Source organism: Peromyscus californicus, unplaced genomic scaffold, assembly GCF_007827085.1.
Source record: "Peromyscus californicus insignis strain IS unplaced genomic scaffold, ASM782708v3 Scaffold_3__1_contigs__length_106647218, whole genome shotgun sequence".
Taxonomy (NCBI): Eukaryota; Metazoa; Chordata; class Mammalia; order Rodentia; family Cricetidae; genus Peromyscus; species Peromyscus californicus.
In genome coordinates, this window is record NW_026294551.1 from 102,778,417 (window position 1) to 102,799,715 (window position 21,299).

Consider the following 21,299-nt stretch of genomic DNA (forward strand, 5'->3'; position numbering starts at 1 on the left):
TGAGTCCATTTGCTGCTGCTGCTGCCAAGCCCCAGGAGCCAACTCTGGGGAACTTTCCCACAGTAAAGCCTTAGGTCATCCCAAGTGGTTTTCACTGGTTTGCAACCTGTTCTCAACACTTGTGTGTTGCAATGTAGGGACTGGGGGTCAAGGAAGGCTTCCCCAACATGCCAGAAAACTTCAGCAGAACAAATGAGCCTGACTGGCCCTGACACTCATACATTCAACCCTGTGAAACAAGAATAAACAAGACAGTCTAAGCTCACTCCCTTCCGCTTCAGTTCCTTTCAATTGCTGGTGCTATTAATGGCCATGCTCATCAGCCCCTGCACGTCCCATTAGAAAGGTTCTCGCCACTCTGTCTGGCATGGAAGCCAGGTTCCTGGGATTAATGCTTGCTCAGCCTTGGAGATGTGACAGAAGTTGCCGATCTTGGTCTCTTAACCCCCATGGGTTAGCTGACAAACTCAACCAGAATTGGGCAAATTGAAGCTTCTACTCTATTTACCAGACAAACTGGTTTCCTTTCAAGCTGACCAACAGATAAAGACAACTTATGGTCAGGTGTCTGAAGACTTCAAATGAGCTATGAAGCTGACATCACCCCATGATCAGGAATAATGAGACCATCAATGCAAGTTATGGCTCTTAAGCTAAACAAAGCTTATCATGCTCAGGGAGACAAACCACCTACAGTACCTAGGGTGAACTTCATGAGGGCCTGTTTGGGGTCCAAGATATAGTGCGACTCTTCTTTCACATCAACAATTGTGGCAAACTCCTTCACGGGAGCAGAGCTCGGTGCACCCAGTCTCTCTGCATATAACCAAAATAAATTGGAATCCAAAAGGTAGATATTCAGGGTCTTGTTGGTTCTGCAGCTCAGGCCTGTGAAGGTTGTGCTAGTGAGGCCCACTTCAGGAAAGTGATACCTGTTCTCCTCAATGTGAGGAATGGAGCTCAGGGCAGTGGACTCACAGCTCTTCTCTAGGGAAGAGAATGCGATGGCCGGGGCTGTAAAGACATCCTGTTCAGAGTCAGTGAAGCTTGCCATGCCCCGGGATATGGTCCTGCAACATGCAGTATAGTAGCTGAAAGGGCTGTAGGAGGTTAAAAAATTGCTGCATTCTATGCTGCCCGACACCACGTGATAAAAGGTCTGCTCCTTGAGGTAGAACGAATCCAGAGCGGCTGCCATCTCGAAGAAGCTGCACTGTGGCACACTCACTGAGCTCGGCTTGGTACCACCCACTGTCTGGTTGACACACAGTTCACAGACATTGTGGGTCCTGGAGAGGGCTGGCCCCTGTGGCACCACCACCGTGTTACAGCAGGGGGACGCTGACATCAGCTGAACATCAGGCAGTGGAGCTAGCAGCTCTGGTGCCAGGGACTGGAACACAGGTGCCTCCACCCGCCGAAGGTGTTGAAGGAGGCGCTCCACCACCTGGTCCCCATGACAGTTATTGTACTCCAAGGCCACTTCGGTGATCTGAAAGACAGGGCAGGACTGGTAAGAGACAGGACTACGGACATAGAGAAGGCAGCTTTGCTGCCTGGATGGCATCCCTAAGTCACACGAAGAGCCCAGGCCAACATTGCCTCAAAGGAGAAGTAGTCATACCAAAACCCTTCTGCTCTAGCTGCCCTGGAACTCACTCTGTAGACCAGCCTGGCCTCGAACTCATAGAACTCCAGCCTCTGCCTCCCAAGTACTGGAATTAAAGGCATGTGCCACAGGTCTATTTTTCACAACATGCCCCTCTATCAGCAAGCACTGAACCATTGTTCTTCTGAATTAGAGGGTTCTAGAAATGTCTGCCCACCATAGATAAATGAAGTCCAGCCTATAAAACTGTTCAACTCAGGGTTGTGTCCAGACCATTCAAAGAATCAGAACAGACTTGAACCCTCTTGCCTTCCAGGTGAATGTACTTTCTTCACACCTTTAACATTTCCCTATGCTGTCATTTTTCTCCATGTTTAGTAAGTCTGAAAACTCCCAAAATACATGTAGATTTAAGTAAATGTACAGCATATATTCTCCCAAATATATTCATGCCTTCCAGATCACCAAGCCAGCCTGCTCCCAACTGTCTATGCCCATCTTCCCTCTCTAGAGTACCTCTTCCCTCCCTCTACCACTGTGGCTGGGTCTCAGCATCATCAGGCTAGAGACCAGCTCATCCTCTACTTCTGCTCAGGCCACCACCCTCCTCTTCCTTACAACTGAACTTCCACACTGATGTTTCCTTCTAAAGTACAACCCTAAGCATAATGGATACTCCTTGGCCAAGTGGTATTTGGTGGCTTTCTATTACCTGTAGGATAAATACAGTCATACTCTGGCCCATTTGCCTTTCCAGGCTCATGCTGCCCCCTTTAGACCAGACCAGGTCTTTTTTTTTTTTTTTTTTTTTTTTTTGGTTTTTCGAGACAGGGTTTCTCTGTGTAGCTTTGCGCCTGTCCTGGAACTCACTTGGTAGCCCAGGCTGGCCTCGAACTCACAGAGATCCGCCTGGCTCTGCCTCCCGAGTGCTGGGATTAAAGGTGTGCGCCACCACCGCCCGGCCCAGGTCTTCTTATAGTGCTGCACCTTACTGATGCCTGACCAGGGAACCTGCCTCCTCCTCCAGCTATTGCTAAGATCCTCAAATTGGGAGACTGCAATCCCACTCTGAATGGTAAATGAACTAGCTTCTGCAAGTCTAGTCCCTGACACTCCTCCCATAACCTCAAAAACTTCTGCTAGAACATCTCTTTTCTTTCCAGGTTTATGCATCCTCACTGACAGGACCAAGTTTGAGCACATGTGAACACATGGCATTTCAGAGAAATGTGCACAATATCCTTTCTTGAAGAGAGCATCCACTTTACTCTCAATTTAGGTCATCTTCAGCTACTCAGTGAGTTCAAAGCCAGCCAGGGCTACATGAAACTGTCTCAAACAAACAAAGAAGTGTGTAAGTATGTATGAACCATTTAATGAATACACTTTCAATTTAGACAATTTCTATAACATTTATGGAAGATAGATTTAAAACATATTAATAGACTAGCTCTTGGAATAAAACATCACTTTAGGTGGTAAACTGGTGTTTTAAATTACCCCTCACCCATACAAACATCATCATCCATTTTGGACAAGATTCTTGATACTGTGCCAATAGGACAGGCCTTGACAACCCACAAAGAACCCTGGAACCTCCCACCCTCCCTGAACTGGTTTATATTCAGTGATACAATAACTACTCCCCAGGGCCCTACACACCCTATAAAACTTCAAGATCCACTGCTATATTTTATAAAATCTCCCAAATATGAATATTCATTACAGAAAGAGAACACTGTTCCTAGATCATTTTCTTTCCTTGTCTGGTTCCTGGTACCTCACACATCAGCCATGTAAAGACTACCTTTAATGGAGGATGGACTACATGGAAGGCAGCCACTGCTCCTGAGAGGTGAGGCCTCTTACCCTCTCTCCTATGAGTTAAGTTTTCACACCACAAGCCTCTTACAGAAACAGTTCTGAAAACAAAATTCATGGTATGTCCTGTTAATGTGTTTCAATCTATGTCACGTTTAATTAATGTAAGCAATTAAGAACTTGGCAAACAATTGTAAATGTTTGGGTTGTCAATACTTCTGTTGTCTTCTATCAAAGAAATTTAAGTGTGGATGCCTCTGCTTACTTGATTCATGCTGCAAATGCCTGAAAGATTGCTCCGAGTGGAGAGCAAGTCAAAAGGACACTGCAGGCCAAGACAGACATTTCCTTTGATTAGCATGTTGCATAATATACAGCACGATGTCTTAAGAATGCTCTAGGGACACCAGGGAGCACTGTCCCTGGTGTCAGATCTATGTTTTCTTTGTGTGCCCACATGCAGGTGTGGGGTGTGTATGCTGGTGGTGTATACGCAAGGGCAGTTGCCCATTCCTAGGCTTGGTACAGCCACCACTTGGTCACTTCTGACCTACATGAAGCCCACAACTGTCACAAGGGTCCTTGCCTACTATGTCCTCAAGAGTGTAAGTTCAATTTTCTACCCATACCTAGGCTCACAATAAAAAAACAAAGATGCCCTGAATTCTCTGTTGAGCCAACAGCTCTCCTTACCCAAGTGTGATGCTCTTCCTCCCAAGCCTCTCCTTCCCTCTTCTGCTGGGCTCCTGCTCTCTGGGATGCCGCTTCTCTCTTCTGCTACTTCCTGAACCTGGCTTGGCTGGAGTCGGACTGTCCTCTGACTAATGAGCAGGCTCTTAGTTCCCAGCTGGACTAGCTTCTGAGACCAGACGCCTGCAGTTGCCACACACTTCTTTTCCCACCAGCTCCCAGTATTTGATGAACACTGGCCAGACTGACCTGACAAATGGAGGGAAGTGCTGGGCAAGATGTGGCTTGTCTCGGGAATGCACAATACTATGAGGGGCCGTCCCATCCCTACATGGAGGGAGGGGGACAGACTCCACCTACTACAGAGCACCCTAAGAGCCCTGTGAAGAGTCACAGGTGAAAGTGATTTTTAAAAAGGCCTGTTGGTAGATGCTAGAAACAGAAGATGTAGGGAGATGCTCATCTGAGAACAAAAGGCTGGTGCCAAACTCAGCCTCAGCCCTCTGGAGTAAGGGTCTGGACTCCTGCCAACACAACCCCGCCACTCTGCATGCCCAAGTCAAGGAAGACAATATCCCAGAAGTAAAAAGCCACAGCCATAGCTACCAGCAAGGCTGGAACCTTGTCTTTTCTGCAAAAACTTTGATGGCTCTTAAACTAGATGGCACAGAGGCCTGGGCATGGTGAAGAGACTCTTGGATCATAGAGCATCCATGCAGTGCACATTTTCTAGAGAAATGCAGTCCTGAGACCAGTTCAGTGGAAAGAAGAGAACTACTTCATAGGTCCCTCCTTTCTTCCTTTGAAGCCAGACTGTGCATCAGTTAGAAGGCTCCCAGTGGGGACAACAACTTGAAGTGAATGCTGAAGAACAGCATGGTGAGTCTGGCTGATGAGAAGTTCCACCCCAGCCTCCAGAGCAGTGCTGAGGGGCCCAGGGACAGGCACTGTCTGCCTGGCCTGCTCTCTGCTACACTGGCTGTCAGACTCTGGGTTGGGCCAATTAAGGGATCCTTGAGGGAAAGAAAAAATAAAACCCTAGTAAATCCAATTTAGCAATTCCAGGCTCTCTCTGCTGATTGTTATTGCTCCCTCTAAGTGCCTCCAAATGATCCATGTATAAAATAAACTCACGCCTAGAGAGAACGATATCCCAGAAAGCGGAAACCTTTGTCTCTGGGAACCTGTCAGTTCCGTGCAACAACACAAGTCTAGAGAAAAAGGCACACAGCACCACTGCAGCTGTGCCTGGCCACTGTGCTGCTGCCCCCAGGATGGCCCAGCTGGCAGCCTGGCCAGTCCCATGTCAGTGGCATTTCCTAGGCCTTATCAGCTTGCTTGTGTCCAATACTCTCTAAACGGGAACGTCAGTGCAATAGAGGATGTTTGTCTGTGTCTGGGGAAACAATTTCAACTCCCTTCACTCCTATTCACCCCTGACCAGAGCAACAAATAAAGATGGTCAGAGAATCTGGAGGAATCCCGGTCCTAGGCAGAGACCACTGAGCCACAGCTACTATTCCTGATGGCCACTCGGATGATAGATTAGTGCCCCTGAATGTGGAATAAGAGCTATGAGAGGACCACCAGACTCCTACCTCATCCAGGAGAGGATGCCTCTCCGCTAAGGGATCAAAAGGTATGAATAGGAAGAGTGCTGGTCCTTTCTTTAGCTCATTGTTCAATAGCAGACTCTTGCCTCCATGGGGCTGCAGCCATCGAAAGAGGGTCTCTTGGTTTTCTGAGGCCCACTTGTAGATGTTCTCAGCTGTGAAGTTCATGACTTCTCTGGGGAAGACCTGCCAAGGACAAATTGGAGAGAATGAAACAGGTGAGTAGGACAAGGCGGAGCCCAAGTGCCAGCACTGTCCTCCAGAGGCCTGGTCAAGCCGCACTGTGAGGGAGAAAAAAACACCCAGAAAAGGTACCACTGCTGGCTGTAAGGCCCACTTAGCCCACCTCTCCACACAATCTCAACAGGTGTCTCAACAAGTGGGAGAAAGCCACCACGGGAGCAGGAGGTCATTGTCACACCACCTTTGGCTGAGATTGACTCACCTATTCACAGATACTCCCCTGCCTTCAGGTGGCTGAAATGACCTCTAATTACTTTGTCTAAGGAGGGTTACAGAATCTAGGCCTACTGTCCTTGGTGACAGGATGTTAAGAGCTTTACCTTATGCTTGTCAAGTACTGCCCCAGAGGTCCGGGTGGAGCTTCCACTAGGCAGAGGCTACAAAGGCTTTGTTCGTGGTTACCCCAGTAACTGGACAAATCCCTGGCACAGAACAAGGACTCAGCAGACACTTGATCAAATCAGTGAGTGACCTAAGTGCTACACTTTGTGTGTAGCAGGAAGGAAAGAGACACCTGGCATTTTGGCTTTGTTCTTCTGTAACTTGAAAGTCCAATGATAAAAATCAGAGCTTCAAATAATTTCCAGAGTGGAAGGTATCACAAGATGAAGCATGTGGTAACTACCAGAATGGAGATTTAAATGACCTTATAATGAATGTGCCCGCTACTTATGCTCTGTAAGCCACTACTATTCCAATGACATTTCTTCTGATAAAAGGAATCAGCTGATAAACAACTGAAAGCACCCGAGTGAGGCGGCAAGCCTGGACAGTTTCAGAATCACTTTACGGTTCTCCTTTCCTCCATTTCCCCTTCCTTGCTGCCCTGTGCTGCTATAAATACATGGAGGCTGAAACAATGGCGTAAGACAATGAGAAGTAGCAAAGCAGATGAAGTGACAAGCCAGACAAGGAACAAGGAAAGTGGGAGGCAGTGGGAGAGGCAATCACAGCAGTGATGCTCAGAGTACGACAGTGAGGGCTTAAAACACATCATCAACATTTCCATTTGGAAAACACAAAAATACATTTAGGAATATAAATAACAAGAAGGAAAACACACTATCTGAGATATGCTAAAATGACTGGCAAACAAGGGGCACTGTGTGGTGAGTGCACAACAGCACTTGAAAAGACCCATGACCCTAAGCTAAGGGCAGAAATGTCACTGGATCCGAAAGCCAGTGATCCTGTTGAAGGCCAGCAATCCTGTCAACAATGAAAACACCTCAGAGGGCCAGTGAGAGGGTCAATGGATAAAAGCACTTGACCCCAAGCCTGATGACCTGTGTTCCATTCCTAGGAATGGAAATGGAAATATATGGTGGAAGGAGAGAATCAACTCCTGCAAATTGTCCTTGGACCTCCACACGCGCGTGTGGGGGTGTGGGTGTGGGGGGAATGGAGTGAAGATCAGCGCACAACCACAGGCATCAGTCTTCACCTTCTACCTTGTTTGAGGTAGAGTCTCTTGTTCAGTACTGCATACACCAGGCTAACCAGACTGGGAGCATCCAGGGATTCTGTCTCTTCCTTCCTTGTCACCATAGGAATGACATAAGATTACAGATGGATTGCTACCCCCAGTTTTACGTGGTTCTAGGAATCTGAATTCAGGTTCTCACACTAGCTTTACTCAATGACAAAAATAAACATAACTAAAAATAAAATACTTCAGAAAAATAACCTGTCAGCAGTGACTGTGGAAGCAGCAAGGACACAGATGTGAAGCTCAATGCTCAGAAGTAGGTACGTGGCAGCAGTCCCAGCAAAAAAGCAAATGAAATCAGGGAACAAAGGAGACAATGAGAACCTAGGATCTCTGAGGGGAGAGGCTATCAACTTCTCCCTATGTCTTGACAAGAACTTCAACACTCCACTGTTATTGTAGGAGAAAAGCCCCTCCCATTCCTGCTCTTCATACAAGAACAAATGAACAACACTGCCCAGTGGAAGCTAATCTCAGAGAACATGGGCCCAGAGCAAGAAATCACCAACTGAGTAACTGCAGTTTCACTCAAGAAGGGCAACTAACAAAGCTGTATCACAATCTAAGAATCTAAGCAAACAAGTTCTAGACAGTGCATTCAAGAGCCCTCTAATGCAGATTCTTACCAGGGGCTGGGCTCTAGGGTAGGCTTATAGGAATTCTCAATGTGCACATAAAATCACGTGCTCTTTCCTAGGGAGAGATCCATACATTTCATCCAGTTCTCAATTGAGTCTGTGACCTACATAAGGTTAAGAACCACTGCACTAATACAAATGTGATTTTAAAATACTTACAAGTGATGTGTTGAAATGTCTATGTAAATACACACTTCCAGAGTGTACTAAGGATACCAGTTTCGCAAGATGTTTATTTGTGATAACCCCAAATCGTACTGTTCCTAGGTAATCTGAAACAGAAAATTTTCCTTTATTAAAGAGGAGGCCTAGGCCTTAAAACAACCCCAAACCCATTGATCCAGTCCTAATGTGCCTATCCCCTAAGACAAGGCTGCTGCTAACCTGGCCTGGCCCCGGGAGGAGCAGCTGCAGAAGGTGGACTCTTCACTCCAGTCACTTAGGCTGAGGAGACTAAAACCAGCTGCAGTGAGCTGGCCTGTCTGCTTTGCCACCCTGTTGCCCTGCTCAAACAAGCCTACCTCTGGGCCAAAGCACAAGCTGGTGTCTCTGGACATGGCCAGCTCCTTGTTATCATTCATCTTGTTCTCATGTCCCTGACTACCCACGTACCCAGGGGGAAGCTCTGGGGAGATGTTGGGACTCTATCCTATTTTGATGGCACTTTTAAGTACCTATATTGTCTTATTCATTTATTTAGATTTTCAAAATTCCTCTTAGGAATTCAAGTCCTTATTTATTGCTGGTACCCTAATTGGAGGAGGATGACTCTGAACTTCTGATCTTCCTGCCTCCACCTTCCCAGTACTGGAATTACAGGAATGTGTCACCACAAGCAGTTTATGGGGTACTAAGGATCAAACCCAGGGTTTTATGCATGCTAGGCAAGTATTCTATCAACCGAGTGGCATTGCATGCCACTAAATATATGTGAAATGAATGAATCTAGCATATACAAAGAACTCACATAAACTGACATTTAAAAAATGATTTAAATGGGCACATCACAGGAAGGGAATGGACCTGGCTAATCACTACATTGAATAATGAGCAACCTCACTCTGAGTAAAGCAAAACAATACCACTTTTGCCAAACTGCTGAAATTTAAGGCTTAGGAAACACCAAGTACCAGTGGCCAGCAGAGCGATTGGAGCTCTGACACAACACTAGCAGAAAGGTAAAATTTGGGACTTGACAGAAGTTTGTGGACTGCTAGGAACAAAGAAGGATACCACTAGCAATCTCACATGTGTACTAGGAGTCACATTCAGGGACACTAGCTAGTAGACACTGTACAGATGTAAGAGATGATGAGGAAGAACTATCATAACGTGCAGAAACATCTCCAAGATAGCAGAACTTCTGTTTAAAGAAACAAAACAAATAAAACCTCAAACTTGGAAAATAGTATTCTTTTCTTATGGGCACATGGGAGTAGAAGTGTATAGAGAACCTGAAAGGGGATAGAGCTGCGCAGTAGTCCCAGACACACTGAAGAGTGGGGCAAAAGGAATGCTTGAGCCTAGGAGGAACTTAAGACCAAGGAGGGCAAAATATGGAGACCTGTCTCTGAAAGAAGAGTAAAACTAGTTTGGTGTTGGGACACAAAGAGAGTTATAGCCTCATATGTGACGCTTTCATTACTAAAAATAAATAACTAAATTTAAATTTGCTGTGTGTGGACGGGCCACATTGTGAGTCTGGAGGTTCTGGGGACAAGACTCAGGCTGTCAGTCTTGGTAGCAAGTGCCCTTATCTGCTTAGTTGTAGGAAGATAGGCCTACAAGGCCGAGAGATGAGCCAACCTGGAGTCTGCCTGAGGGTCTAACAACAGGCACTGTCGGAACTCCTGATCATGCCCAGCCAATGAGGTATGACCACACAATGTCACCGGATCAGGATGTAGCCTGGGTGCTGGGAGGAGGGTATATAAGGCTCTCCCCATTGCTGAATAAACAAGTCTGCTGTTCGCTTTTTTTTTTTTTGGTTTTTCGAGACAGGGTTTCTCTGTGTAGTTTTGGTGCGTGTCCTGGATCTCACTCTGTAGACCAGGCTGGCCTCAAACTCAGAGATCTGCCTGGCTCTGCCTCCCAAGTGCTGGGATTAAAGGTGTGCACCACCACTGCCTGGCCTGCTGTCTGCTTTTTACCTGACTCCTGGTGTCTGTGCCCTTGACACCGCACCTCCTCGCCCCTCCCCCAAGGGAGCCGTTAGGACCCAGCAACACTTAGTCTTCATTATTTTTCAAGGAACATGCAATGCTGTAGTGTTTGAACAATTCTAAAATACAGGGGATGAGTAAGATGGCACGGGGAAGAGTGTGTCCTTTCCTATCTTCCCTGCTGTATTACATATGCTAAATAAGATCTTAAACTTCAAATGTCACCAACTTATATCCAAGTAGCCAAAGTATAAAAATATGAAGGCGTTCAACACACAAAGGTGTCACCCTCAGCCAGGTGTGGTGGCACACACCTTTAGTTCCAGCACTTGGAAGCAGAGGTAAGTGGATTTCTGTGAGTCTGAGGCCAGCCTGGTCTACAGAGAGAGTTCCAGGACAGCTTGAGCTGTTACATAGTGAGATCCTGTAAAAAAAATACACACACACAAAAAAGTGTTCTTCAATCCCAAACCCTACCTGGAGCATTCCTGGGTAAGGAGCTGCTGAGCAGAACAGTAGGAATGCCTCTCTACCATGGTAAACAATTCTAAACCTGACAGGTTCAAAGTGACAAAAGAGAAATATAGGAAGAAAAAACCAGAAAGTAAAAAGAGTGGTTTGTGAGGAAGCCTGTATATCCCTGAGCAGGGCTGTCTGCACAGGACTCAGAGCCGCAGTCATGCTTCACATAATTCAAAAACTAAACCAAGGGAAATGGAGGGAACCTAGTGTAGAATGCTTAGCACTAGCAAATAAACATAACTGCAAGTGATTAACACCACAGTGAGGAGAAAGAGCCAACCTCAGTAACTGGAGAACTGTAAAGAGAAATGGACCAAGTCCATAAAGCTCATTAAGAAATATGTTTCCCATAAGGCTATAAACTAGCAATTCTGAAACTACCAATACTTCTTTGTATGTAAGTATACTGTCAACCTTTGGGCACCAGGATATTTACTAGTAGGGTAAGAAGTTGTACTGTAGGAGGGGAGGCTAAAATGTGTTACACTGGAATCAGAGACCATTATATAAGCTGGCTTTTAATTTGCATGTTATGTATATAATATAAAAATATGGATACATTCATATCATGAGGGTATAAACACATGAGCTTCCTGGTTTTATCTGCTAGACCTTGAAGTGATACTAGCAAAGAGTACACCCAGCACTCAGATCTTCATCTCCAAGTATCAATCTTCACTGGAAGGCACCAGGCTCTTCCAGAAGAGGCTGGTGAAAGAAGGAAAGAAATGTGTGTGTTGCAGTCCTAGGGATGGACCCTGGGCCTTCCACACTCTAGCAAACACTCTATTACTGAGCCACTCCCCAAGTCCCTTTAAAAATTTTAAATGATAAAACACATTAAGTTCAGATAATGAAAATATCAGGGGGAAAAAAGCAGCACCTAAGATAAAGTATGAACTGCCAGCACCTATATGACACCATACACAGGAAAAGGCTGAATCTTGGCGAACAGCTGTAGTTCAAAGAACAGGAAAATTAGTCAATAAGGACACTGATTTGGTAGTGTGCCAAAGTCACCAGCGTGATATGCTGCAGCAGAAGAATAAAAAGTGACAGCCTGACTCAGAGCCTGAATGGGGCCATTCAAAGGCCCAGTTTAACTGCATCGGTATGAATGGACAGGTTGTCGAACAAAGCAGAGCCTAAAAACTTGAACACAGTGCAGTTCTAAAACTTTACTTTTCATACATAAAGACATTTATACAAATCATACTTCTGGGGAAGCTCCTGAACACGGTGGAGACTTTCCAGGAAGAAGTATCTCAAGTTTTCAATCTCATGTGAATAATTAACACTTGGATCAACATAAGAAGTTTACAGTCTAAAGTGGGCACCAGCATGTTCTACAATACTCTTTGTCACTTATAAAATGAATTATTTTGTTCTAAAAGTAATGAGTTCCAATATTTTAATTAAGAAACATGAAAGCCAGGCATAACAGGAGATAAAAGGGTCAGTGCATGGTCATCTTCAGGTATGTAGGAAGATGGAGGTTAACCTAGGCTCCATGAAAGTCTGTCTAAAGGAAAAAAACAAAACAACTTTGAATATGTTGCAGAATTTAAAATAAATTGAAACTCATATTCTCTCCTCCCTTACCCCTCCAAAAAAAAAAAAGCAGCCCAGTATGGTAACGCATGCTTTTAATCCAGGCAGAGGCAAGCAGGTCTGAGTTCGAGGTCAGCCTGGGCTACAAACCTAGTTCCAGGACAGCCAAGCTACACAGAGAAACCTGTCTCGAAAAAAACGGAAGAAAAAAAAAAAAAAAAAGAAAAATTAATGAAGTCCATTAGCTTGGTCATTAGCCAGTTTCAGATCTCTAGTGACCACACAGTGGCAAATGGTAGCAAAGATGACTACAAATGTGTCAAGCTCCTGGAGGAATATCTTGGTAAGGAAACAGCTGCATGTGCCAAAAGCTAATCAGATAAAGGGGACCAGAGCCTGAACTGTGGCCACCCACTCCTGGAGAACAACACACAGACAGACAACTGGCTTGTTTGGTGCCATTCTTAAGCGCAGACAGGATATGCTCCATGAACATGGCGTGAGGGGAAGCAACAGAAGGCACTTGTGCAGTATGGTGAGCTCTGAGTGGTCAGCCATCTTGCTTTGACTTCTTAGTCTCAGCTCCTGGCCATTTGTTAGAGGGTTAGGGCTCTTTGCCAATAACAGACTACCTCACTCCAATTCCCATGTACCCTAGGGACAGCTTCAGTCACCTTTCCTGTTTCTTGTACATATTTGTCACCACCCACTATGTAGCTCACCAAGAGTGCAAGGAGAATGAAAAAGGTGAAATTCCCCGTGGTTTCCACTCAGGTCAATCTGGACTATCATGCTTGCATCAAGGATTTTGTTAGGGGCTTTCTGAATGTTCTCATCTCAGTCTGTTTTGTTAAGTACCATTTGCCTTAAATTCAGTATTAAATATTAAAACTTCAGTTTAATATTAGGGAGAGCACATACCTTCTGAGCCTTGAACCACATAAATAAGGCAAAATATTAACCTTTCAAATGCTGAAGAAAGAGTAAGAATGGTTACTTTCATTAGAAAACAGACTAGAAGACCAGGTGTGGTGGCACCAGCCTTTAATCCCAGCACTTAGGAGGCAGAGGCAGGCAGATCTCCAAGTTCGAGGACAACCTGGTCTACAGAGCAAGTTCCAAGACAGCCAGGGCTACACAGAGAAACCTTGTCTTTAACACCAAGCCCTCTCCAAAAAACAAACAAAAAAACCCTGCAGGAGACATCATATCCTTAATTCAACAAGGGCTTTTCACTTGAAGGCATACAGTAACAGTGCATGTCCAGTGTGGCTATTGAACACTTGAAATGCTAGCAATGAGGAATTAAACCTATTTTAGTCTGATGATCCATGCATCAGCAAACCAGTCTTAACAATGGCCAGCTATCTGTAAAGGACACAGGACAGGACCCCATCGGGATAATTATCAAGGATGTCATTTCCTCTCCACTCCTTCAGAAAGAGATGTCACACTCTAACTACAAACTGAGCTTATACAATGTAACTGTCTCAGAGGCCTACAACACTTGGTGTGCTGGGAGTACTGGACTCAAAGATCCCCCAAAAACAAACAGGCCAGAACTGAACAAGGCAGAAGTCTTAGACCCCCCAGGAGACATAGCATATAGACACCTAACGGTAAGTATGTCATGGTCTACTTCATAACTGAGCATCACCAGATTAAGCTACATGGCATTTAATCAGTACGACTAAGACATAATTTACCTCTAGGGAAATTTCTCTTCTGGGCAAATTTTTCTTAGTTCTTTATATTGGGAAACAGTGACATTCCAATAGGTAAACCAGTGTGGCCTGGAAACAAGCCTTATTTTATTATCATTAACTTCTAATTTCCCCCGCTCCAGGGTTTTAGATGAATTGAGAAAAGGAGAATAAGAAGGATAACAACTCTTCCAGTGCAGCTGGTGACTCCCTCCCCAGCGTACTTACAATGATGACTTCAGACTCCAATGATAAACATGTCCATTAAATGAAAATCCTTCAAAGAAATGGACACATTGCAGAAGTGCTTATTTCCTATGTATAAACTATTGCCAGAAATGTAACTTTGAGGTTTGTATATTTTCATGATTCTCCACATAAAACTAAAGCAATTGTATAGGGAAGAAATCTAGCACTTGGGCACCACAGACACATGCCAGTGCTTGACAAGACACTGTTAACGTAAACATGGAACAATGCAGTTCCAGATACACGACTTTAGAAGACCATAAACTACAGAGCTAAGCAGGCATTGTCACACAGCTTCATGGCAGTAAAACACATACCAGCACAGCAGCAGTCCTGCCCATTAAATTATAAAGCACAGCGTTAAATGCTCACACAATTCCCTTTAAATTTCTTCCTTTCTACCCTTGGAGAAGGAAGGGCTTTCCAGGCTGAAGATCTCCACCTATTTCAGGCTGTACTATGTGCTAGTTGAGTCAGCCACCTGAGGTGTTTCTTTCCCTCAAGACAATCCTCTAAAAATATGAAGACCATTCTAACCTCACAGGCCTATGATTACTATAGAAGGATCATGGCATTTTCTACCTGAAAAAGTTCCTTTATTCTTCCAATGAGAAACTGAAGGTCACTGAGAAGGGGTGCCTGGGCCATGAATGTTTGCCACTAGAGTGACTTGTTCTCTGTGCATGGGGGAGTCCTTGCTAGAAAGCTATTACTAAGTCCAAGAGAAAATTAAGATAAAGGCTTTCTATGAATGCAACTCCTTCTTGGAGTGAGTTCCAAGAAAGGAGAAGGGCTAGAAGGGGTGAGCTCTTCACCATGGACCTAGGCCCCTATCTCAGCTTCTGTATTTACAGCTGTATTATAGGAGTTTCCTGGTGATGCTGTAACAAATTACCAGACATTTAATGACTTCAAACAGCACAGATTTATGTTAGGATTGTAAAGGGTCAGGTATTTAAAATGAGCTGCACTGGACTACAATCAACCTCGTGTGTCATCAGAATATGTTCCTTCAACCCATGGGTCATGATGCCTTAGGAGTTAGATGACCTTTCACAGGGTATATAGGCTATTGGGAAACAGAAATTTACATTATGGCTCACAACAGTAGCAAAATTACAGTTATGAAGTAGCAACGAAATGTCATGGTTGGGGTCACCACAACATGAGGAACTGAATTAAAGGGTCAGGAATTAGGAAGGTTGAGAACCACTGCTCTAGAGGGAATCCTTCTAGCTCCTGGTAGCTGTCCACACTGCTTGCCCCTTCATCAGCCTTTGAGCCAGTGATGGCCAGTGAACTCCTTCTCAAAACACGTAACACTCATACTGACTGTTCTGCCTTTCAATCAATATGTAAGAATTCTGACTACATCATCAGAATACACCACCAACACCAGGATAACATCCCATCTCAAGATCGGCTGGTTAGCAATGTAATTTCACTTGCTCCTCACCATGTGACATCAACAATCACAGGTTCTGCAGTTTAAAAGTAGACTTTAGACATAAACCATTACCTCAGAGCATCAGCTTCCAAATTTTTAAAACTGGGTTAAGAACAGTTTGTATCTCAAAAGGTGGCAGTAAACACTGCATCACCCAGGGAAAGCCTGGCCCACAGAAATGTTCAAACATCAGCTTAACATGTTCAGCTCTGTTAACAGAAGCTCATGTATCGATCTGGAGTGGATCTTACAAAAATGTGCAAATGTAAGCCTGTGATTTTATTCTGTGAACCCTTAGATTTCTTTCAAATTTTCAATGCTTTTGATTCTTTGTCTAGGAGTATATTTCAACTTCTAAACACTGGAAAGAAAAAAAAAACATGAAGAAAGAGGAACATACAAACATACCCCCAAAATAAGACAAAAAAATACAACAAAACAACTAGAAAGTGAAAATGGAGTCATTCTCTAAGTACACAGGCTCAAGGAATGGAAATATCTATACTCAATTACTTCTGATTCTCTTGGAGCTGGAATGACAATGCCTGAGGGTTTTGCTTTCCCCCAGGCCTCCAGGCACCCTACTGACTCAGCAGAGTTTCACAGTCACCTGGAGGCAGTGCCCTGCTGAGCCTTTTGTCTAGCTGGAAAACCATGCTTCCCTACAAAGACCTACCTGACAAACCTGTGCCCCACTCACTATGGACAAGCATACCCATTGTTCACATTAGTTGGTACTGACTGAAAAAAAAAAAAAATGTATGGTTCATGAAAGTTCATCTGTAGCCCATAGAGAACTATTAAGCCCAAAGTCTCAAGAATCAGACCAAAATAGCCCAAGAAAAGTAATGCAACCTCCAATTTGGCCTGGCTTGACAGGCCTTTATATTCCTAACCTGTAAAAAACACTGTTGTGGAGGGCAGAGGTTTCCTTCCCTGTGTTTTTTTTGTTTGTTTGTTTTGGTTTCTTTGAGACAGGGTTTCTCTAATAACTCTGGCTGCCCTGAAACTCACTCCTTGAACCCAGAGATTCGCCTACCTCTGTCTCCCAAATACTGGGAAGGAGTGTGCCACCACTGCCTGGATTCTCCACAACTCTTTTTCATTGTTGTTTCCTAACAGGATCCTTTGGCCTAGTGAGATGGCTCAGCAGTTAAGGGCACTTGCTTGCTCTTCTAGAGAACCACATTAGGTAGCTCACAACCACCTGTAACTCTAGTTCCAAGGGACCCAACACCCACTTCTGGCCTCTGTGAGTACCAGGCACACTTTTTATACATAAAATAAAAATTAAAATAAAAATTAACTGTCTCTTATAGCCCAGGCTAGCCTCAAGCTTTATATATATATGGATACCTTGAAATCCTGCCTACACTTCCAAAGTGCTGAAATTACACAAGGTTTATATAGTGCTAAGGACTGAAGCCAAGGCTTTGTGCACGTGAGGCAAGCTTTCTACCAACTAAGCTATATCTTAGCCCCCTCTATAAGTACCCAAGAGAAGCTTTATTTACAAGTAAGCACATGGAGAAGGGCTTTTTCCTGTGCAAAAATTTACTTTTATCAACAATTCATGGTTCCCCACTCAGTTCTACCAGATGCCACCAGGTAGAGCAGAGAACTCTCCTCTGTTTCTTCTAAAAGACAACCATTAAAACAGTATAGCTGCCCGATCTCCCAAGACTTGGGGAAACTGGAGGAAAAGAAAAATAGTACAGTCATCTTTTGCTATCTGGGAAAGAGATGAATCCCAGGACTCCCTGAGGGGACCAACAACTAAGGTATCCGAGTTCCATAAAATGGCACAGCATTTGCATATTTCCTTTGCATCTGCCTGTGTGCTTTGAATCCAGACTAGATGATAATCTTACACTGTATTCTTTAAAGAATGGCAATTTAAAACTGTACACATGGGGCTGGAGCAATGGTTCAGTGGCTAAGAGCACTTGCTGCTCTTACAGAGTACCAGAGCTCAGTTCCCAGCACCTAAAGAGAGAAGCTCATAGCTGTTTGTAACTACAACTCCAGGGGATTTGATACTCTCTCTTCTGGCCTCTGTGGGTACCTGAACACACACACACACACACACACACACACACACACACACACACACACACACACACACACAAACACACACACTTTTTAAAATCTATATGTGTTCAATAAAGACATCTTTTTTTTTTTTTTTTTTGGTTCTTCGAGACAGGGTTTCTCTGTGTAGCTTTGCGCCTTTCCTGGGACTCACTTGGTAGCCCAGGCTGGCCTCGAACTCACAGAGATCCGCCTGGCTCTGCCTCCCGAGTGCTGGGATTGAAGGCGTGCACCACCACCGCCCGGCATCTTTTTTTTTTTTTTTAAAGAGAAAAAAAGGATATCAATATGTTACCTAGGCTGGCCTCAAACTGCTGGGTTCAGGAAATTCTCCTACTCAGCTTACTGAATTGACAATTTTTAATACTTAACTGAATCTGCATATCAATAAAACTAACACCACAAAGTAAAGTAACAAAAAGGAATGGAAATTATTGTTATTAATTAATAATTCAGTGTATTTTCAAGGTGACATTTAGGTACCATGTAAATTTTAATTCAGTTATTCAGGTTTCTTGTGTTGGGACAGTGAGAAACCAGGGGAGAAAAAGTAGGAAGGGACAGGAAGGGGCTCCAGGAAGCCTATCACAATGACTGCTACACTAAGCTACAATCTGAAGGCCAGACATGAGAAGCAGTGATGGACAAGAGCCACAGGACTTTCAACCCTTTCTTGGTCTGAGGAGATGGCTCAGTCTGTAAAGTGCTTGATGCCACAAGCATGAGAACCTGAGTTCAGATCCCCAGCACCCACATAAAAAAGCCAACCATGGTCATGTGTCTGTAACTCCTGGGTGGTAGGTGTGATGGATCCCGAGAGTCCACTGGCCAGCCAATCTAGCCAATTGGTGAGTATCAAGTTCAAAGAGAAATTCTGTCTCAAAGATAGAAAGCAACTGAGGAAGACACCTGACACCAACCGCTGGCTCCCACAAGCAGACGCACACCTGTACAAGCACACCTAGGTGGACACACGTAAGGCCAATCAGGTGATGCAGATGGAGTCTTTCAAAAGCACAAACGATGCTTATCTGAGCACTTCCAAGTAGGGGTGTAGTTCCTGAGGAACTACAGACTTTAAGGCTACTGTTTATCTACACATAAATTAACCTAGACTTAAAAAACAAGCACCAGTTCTCTACCTCCCAAATTTCCATACTGATAAACTCAAAGAAAAATTAATGATCTTATTCTAGGGTCAGACACTGCCAGCTTCCAGTTCACTGCTTCTCTTTCTTCCCCAAGACTGCATCTCTTTTTATCAATCAGATGAAATGAAAAACCAATATTTGCTGCAAGGGGTAAGGACTCTTCTCTAAGCATTTGTAAGGTTGATGTAAGAGGTTTTCCCTGTATTTTATCCCAACCTGGACTACAGAGTGAGAGGGTCTCAAAAAAAAACATTTCTATTTTTCTTGAAAGGGCTAGAGATGTATAGCTCAATAGTAGAGCTCTTGCCTAGCACACAGAAGGTCCTGATTTCCATCCCCAGCACTGGAAAAAAACAAAAACCACTGCAGATCTCTTTTTAAAAAGCTACCACAGTCAGTCAGTGGTGGCACAAGCCTTTAATCCCAGTACTTGGGAGGTAGAGACAGGTGGATCTCTGTGAGTTCGAGGCCAGCCTGGTCTACAGAGTAAGTTCCAGGACAGCCTATGGCTACACAGAGAAACTACTGTGGGATGGTCTGCATGTCAAATGTGTTGCTGATTGGTCAATAAATAAATCACTGATTGGCCCGTGGCCAGGCAGGAAGTATAGGCGGGACAAGGAGGAAAATAGAGCTGGGAAGTGGAAGGCTGAGGGGGGAGACACTGCCAGCCGCCATCAGGACAAGGAAGATGTAAAGTACCGGTAAGCCACAAGCCACGTGGCAAGGTATAGATTAATAGAAATGGATTAATTTAAGCTGTAAGAACAGTTAGCAAGAAGCCTGCCACGGCCATACAGTTTGTAACCAATATAAGTCTCTGTGTTTACTTGGTCGGGTTTGAGCGGCTTGGGACTGGCGGGTGAGAGAGATTTGTCCTGACTGTGGGCCAGGCAGGAAAACTCTAGCTACAAGAAACCCTGTCTTGGAAAACAAACAAACAAAAACCTACCAATCTTATCATAATGTAGCATTTTACTAGACCTCAGCACATTTTGTGGAAAATGATTATTTAAAGAATCACAAGACGAAAAGACAAGGTCTCACTCTGTAATCTAGGCTGGTCTCAACTCACAGTAAACCTCCTGCCTCTGCCTCCCAAGTGAAAGGATTATAAACATAGGCCACCATGGCCAGCTATTAGGTTCTTTAAGAAAAAGAACAATAAAGGCTGTTCACATTGAATGGCTCGAAGAGTAAGTCTCTGCTGTCTGGAAGAGTGAGGACAAAGGCTGTTCCTTTAGGCCCTAGAAGCACACAGGGTGGGGTGCAGGCCCACAGTTAACTACTTAGCACTTGGAAACAACCCAACATTAATGTGAGCCTTCTGAGACCTACACTGAAGAATCAAAAGGAAGCTTTAATTAAATGAATAACCATGCTACCATCGAGAAAGGGAAAGTAAGCATTATGATCTAATGAATGAACTGACTTCAAGCCAATTCCCACATTTAATATAATTCAAACCCTAATCCAGCCAAAGGCATGGGTGTATATACTAAAAAAAAAAAAAAAAAAAGCCGGGCGGTGGTGGCGCACGCCTTTAATCCCAGCACTCGGGAGGCAGAGCCAGGCGGATCTCTGTGAGTTCGAGGCCAGCCTGGGCTACCAAGTGAGTCCCAGGAGAGGCGCAAAGCTACACAGAGAAACCCTGTCTCGAAAAACCAAAAAAAAAAAAAAAAAAAATTCCACAAGAACTAGAAGAAGTAGAATCCATCTACTATTTTGCCAAGTAGTAAAAGCTTATAAAGCCATAAATTCACCATATTTACTTCTATAAAAATGATCACCTAAGAGTGTAGATGGTATGTGTCTGTAATCTGTACTTGGGAAGTAGAGGCAGAGTATTGAGAGCCTAGTCTACAAAGGAAGTTCCAGGCCATGAGATACACAGTGTGACTGTGTCAAAAACTAATGGACCGGGACTGGAGAGATGGCTCAAAGGTTAAGAGTACTGGCTGCTCTTCCAGATGTCCTGAGTTCAATTCCCAGCACCCACATGGTGGCTCACAACCATCTGTAATAAGATCTAGTGTCCTCTTCTGGCATGTAGGCATACATACAGGCAGAACACTGTATGTGTAATAAATAAAATTAAAAAAAAAAAAATGGGTTGGGGATTTAGCTCAGTGTTAGAGCGCTTGCCTAGCAAGCGCAAGGCCCTGGGTTCGATCCTCAGCTAAAAAAACAACAACAACAACAAAAAAAAAACTAATGGACCAATCAAACAGTAGCACAAAGCAGAAACCTAGACTAAAAGAAAACATCAAAACAGACCCATAAGCAGTACAGCCTGCAGTCTGTGCTAAAGCAAGCACTG

The 21,299-nt window shown here is 44.3% G+C and overlaps 1 protein-coding gene across 3 annotated transcripts in view; it reads right to left on the minus strand.

The window, feature by feature from the left end:
- Txndc11 (thioredoxin domain containing 11) overlaps nucleotides 1–21,299 on the minus strand; it is a 72,202-nt gene that overhangs the window by 15,732 nt on the left and 35,171 nt on the right. For 2 of the 3 annotated variants that reach the window (XM_052759479.1, XM_052759480.1), the window contains 3 exons: nucleotides 8,263–8,375; nucleotides 5,719–5,919; nucleotides 700–1,492 (listed from right to left, as the gene is read on the minus strand). In XM_052759479.1, the coding sequence (XP_052615439.1) occupies nucleotides 700–1,492; nucleotides 5,719–5,919; nucleotides 8,263–8,375 (1,107 nt within the window). The remainder of the gene's footprint in view (nucleotides 1–699; nucleotides 1,493–5,718; nucleotides 5,920–8,262; nucleotides 8,376–21,299) is intronic. The other variant, XM_052759481.1, reaches the window with a different exon arrangement.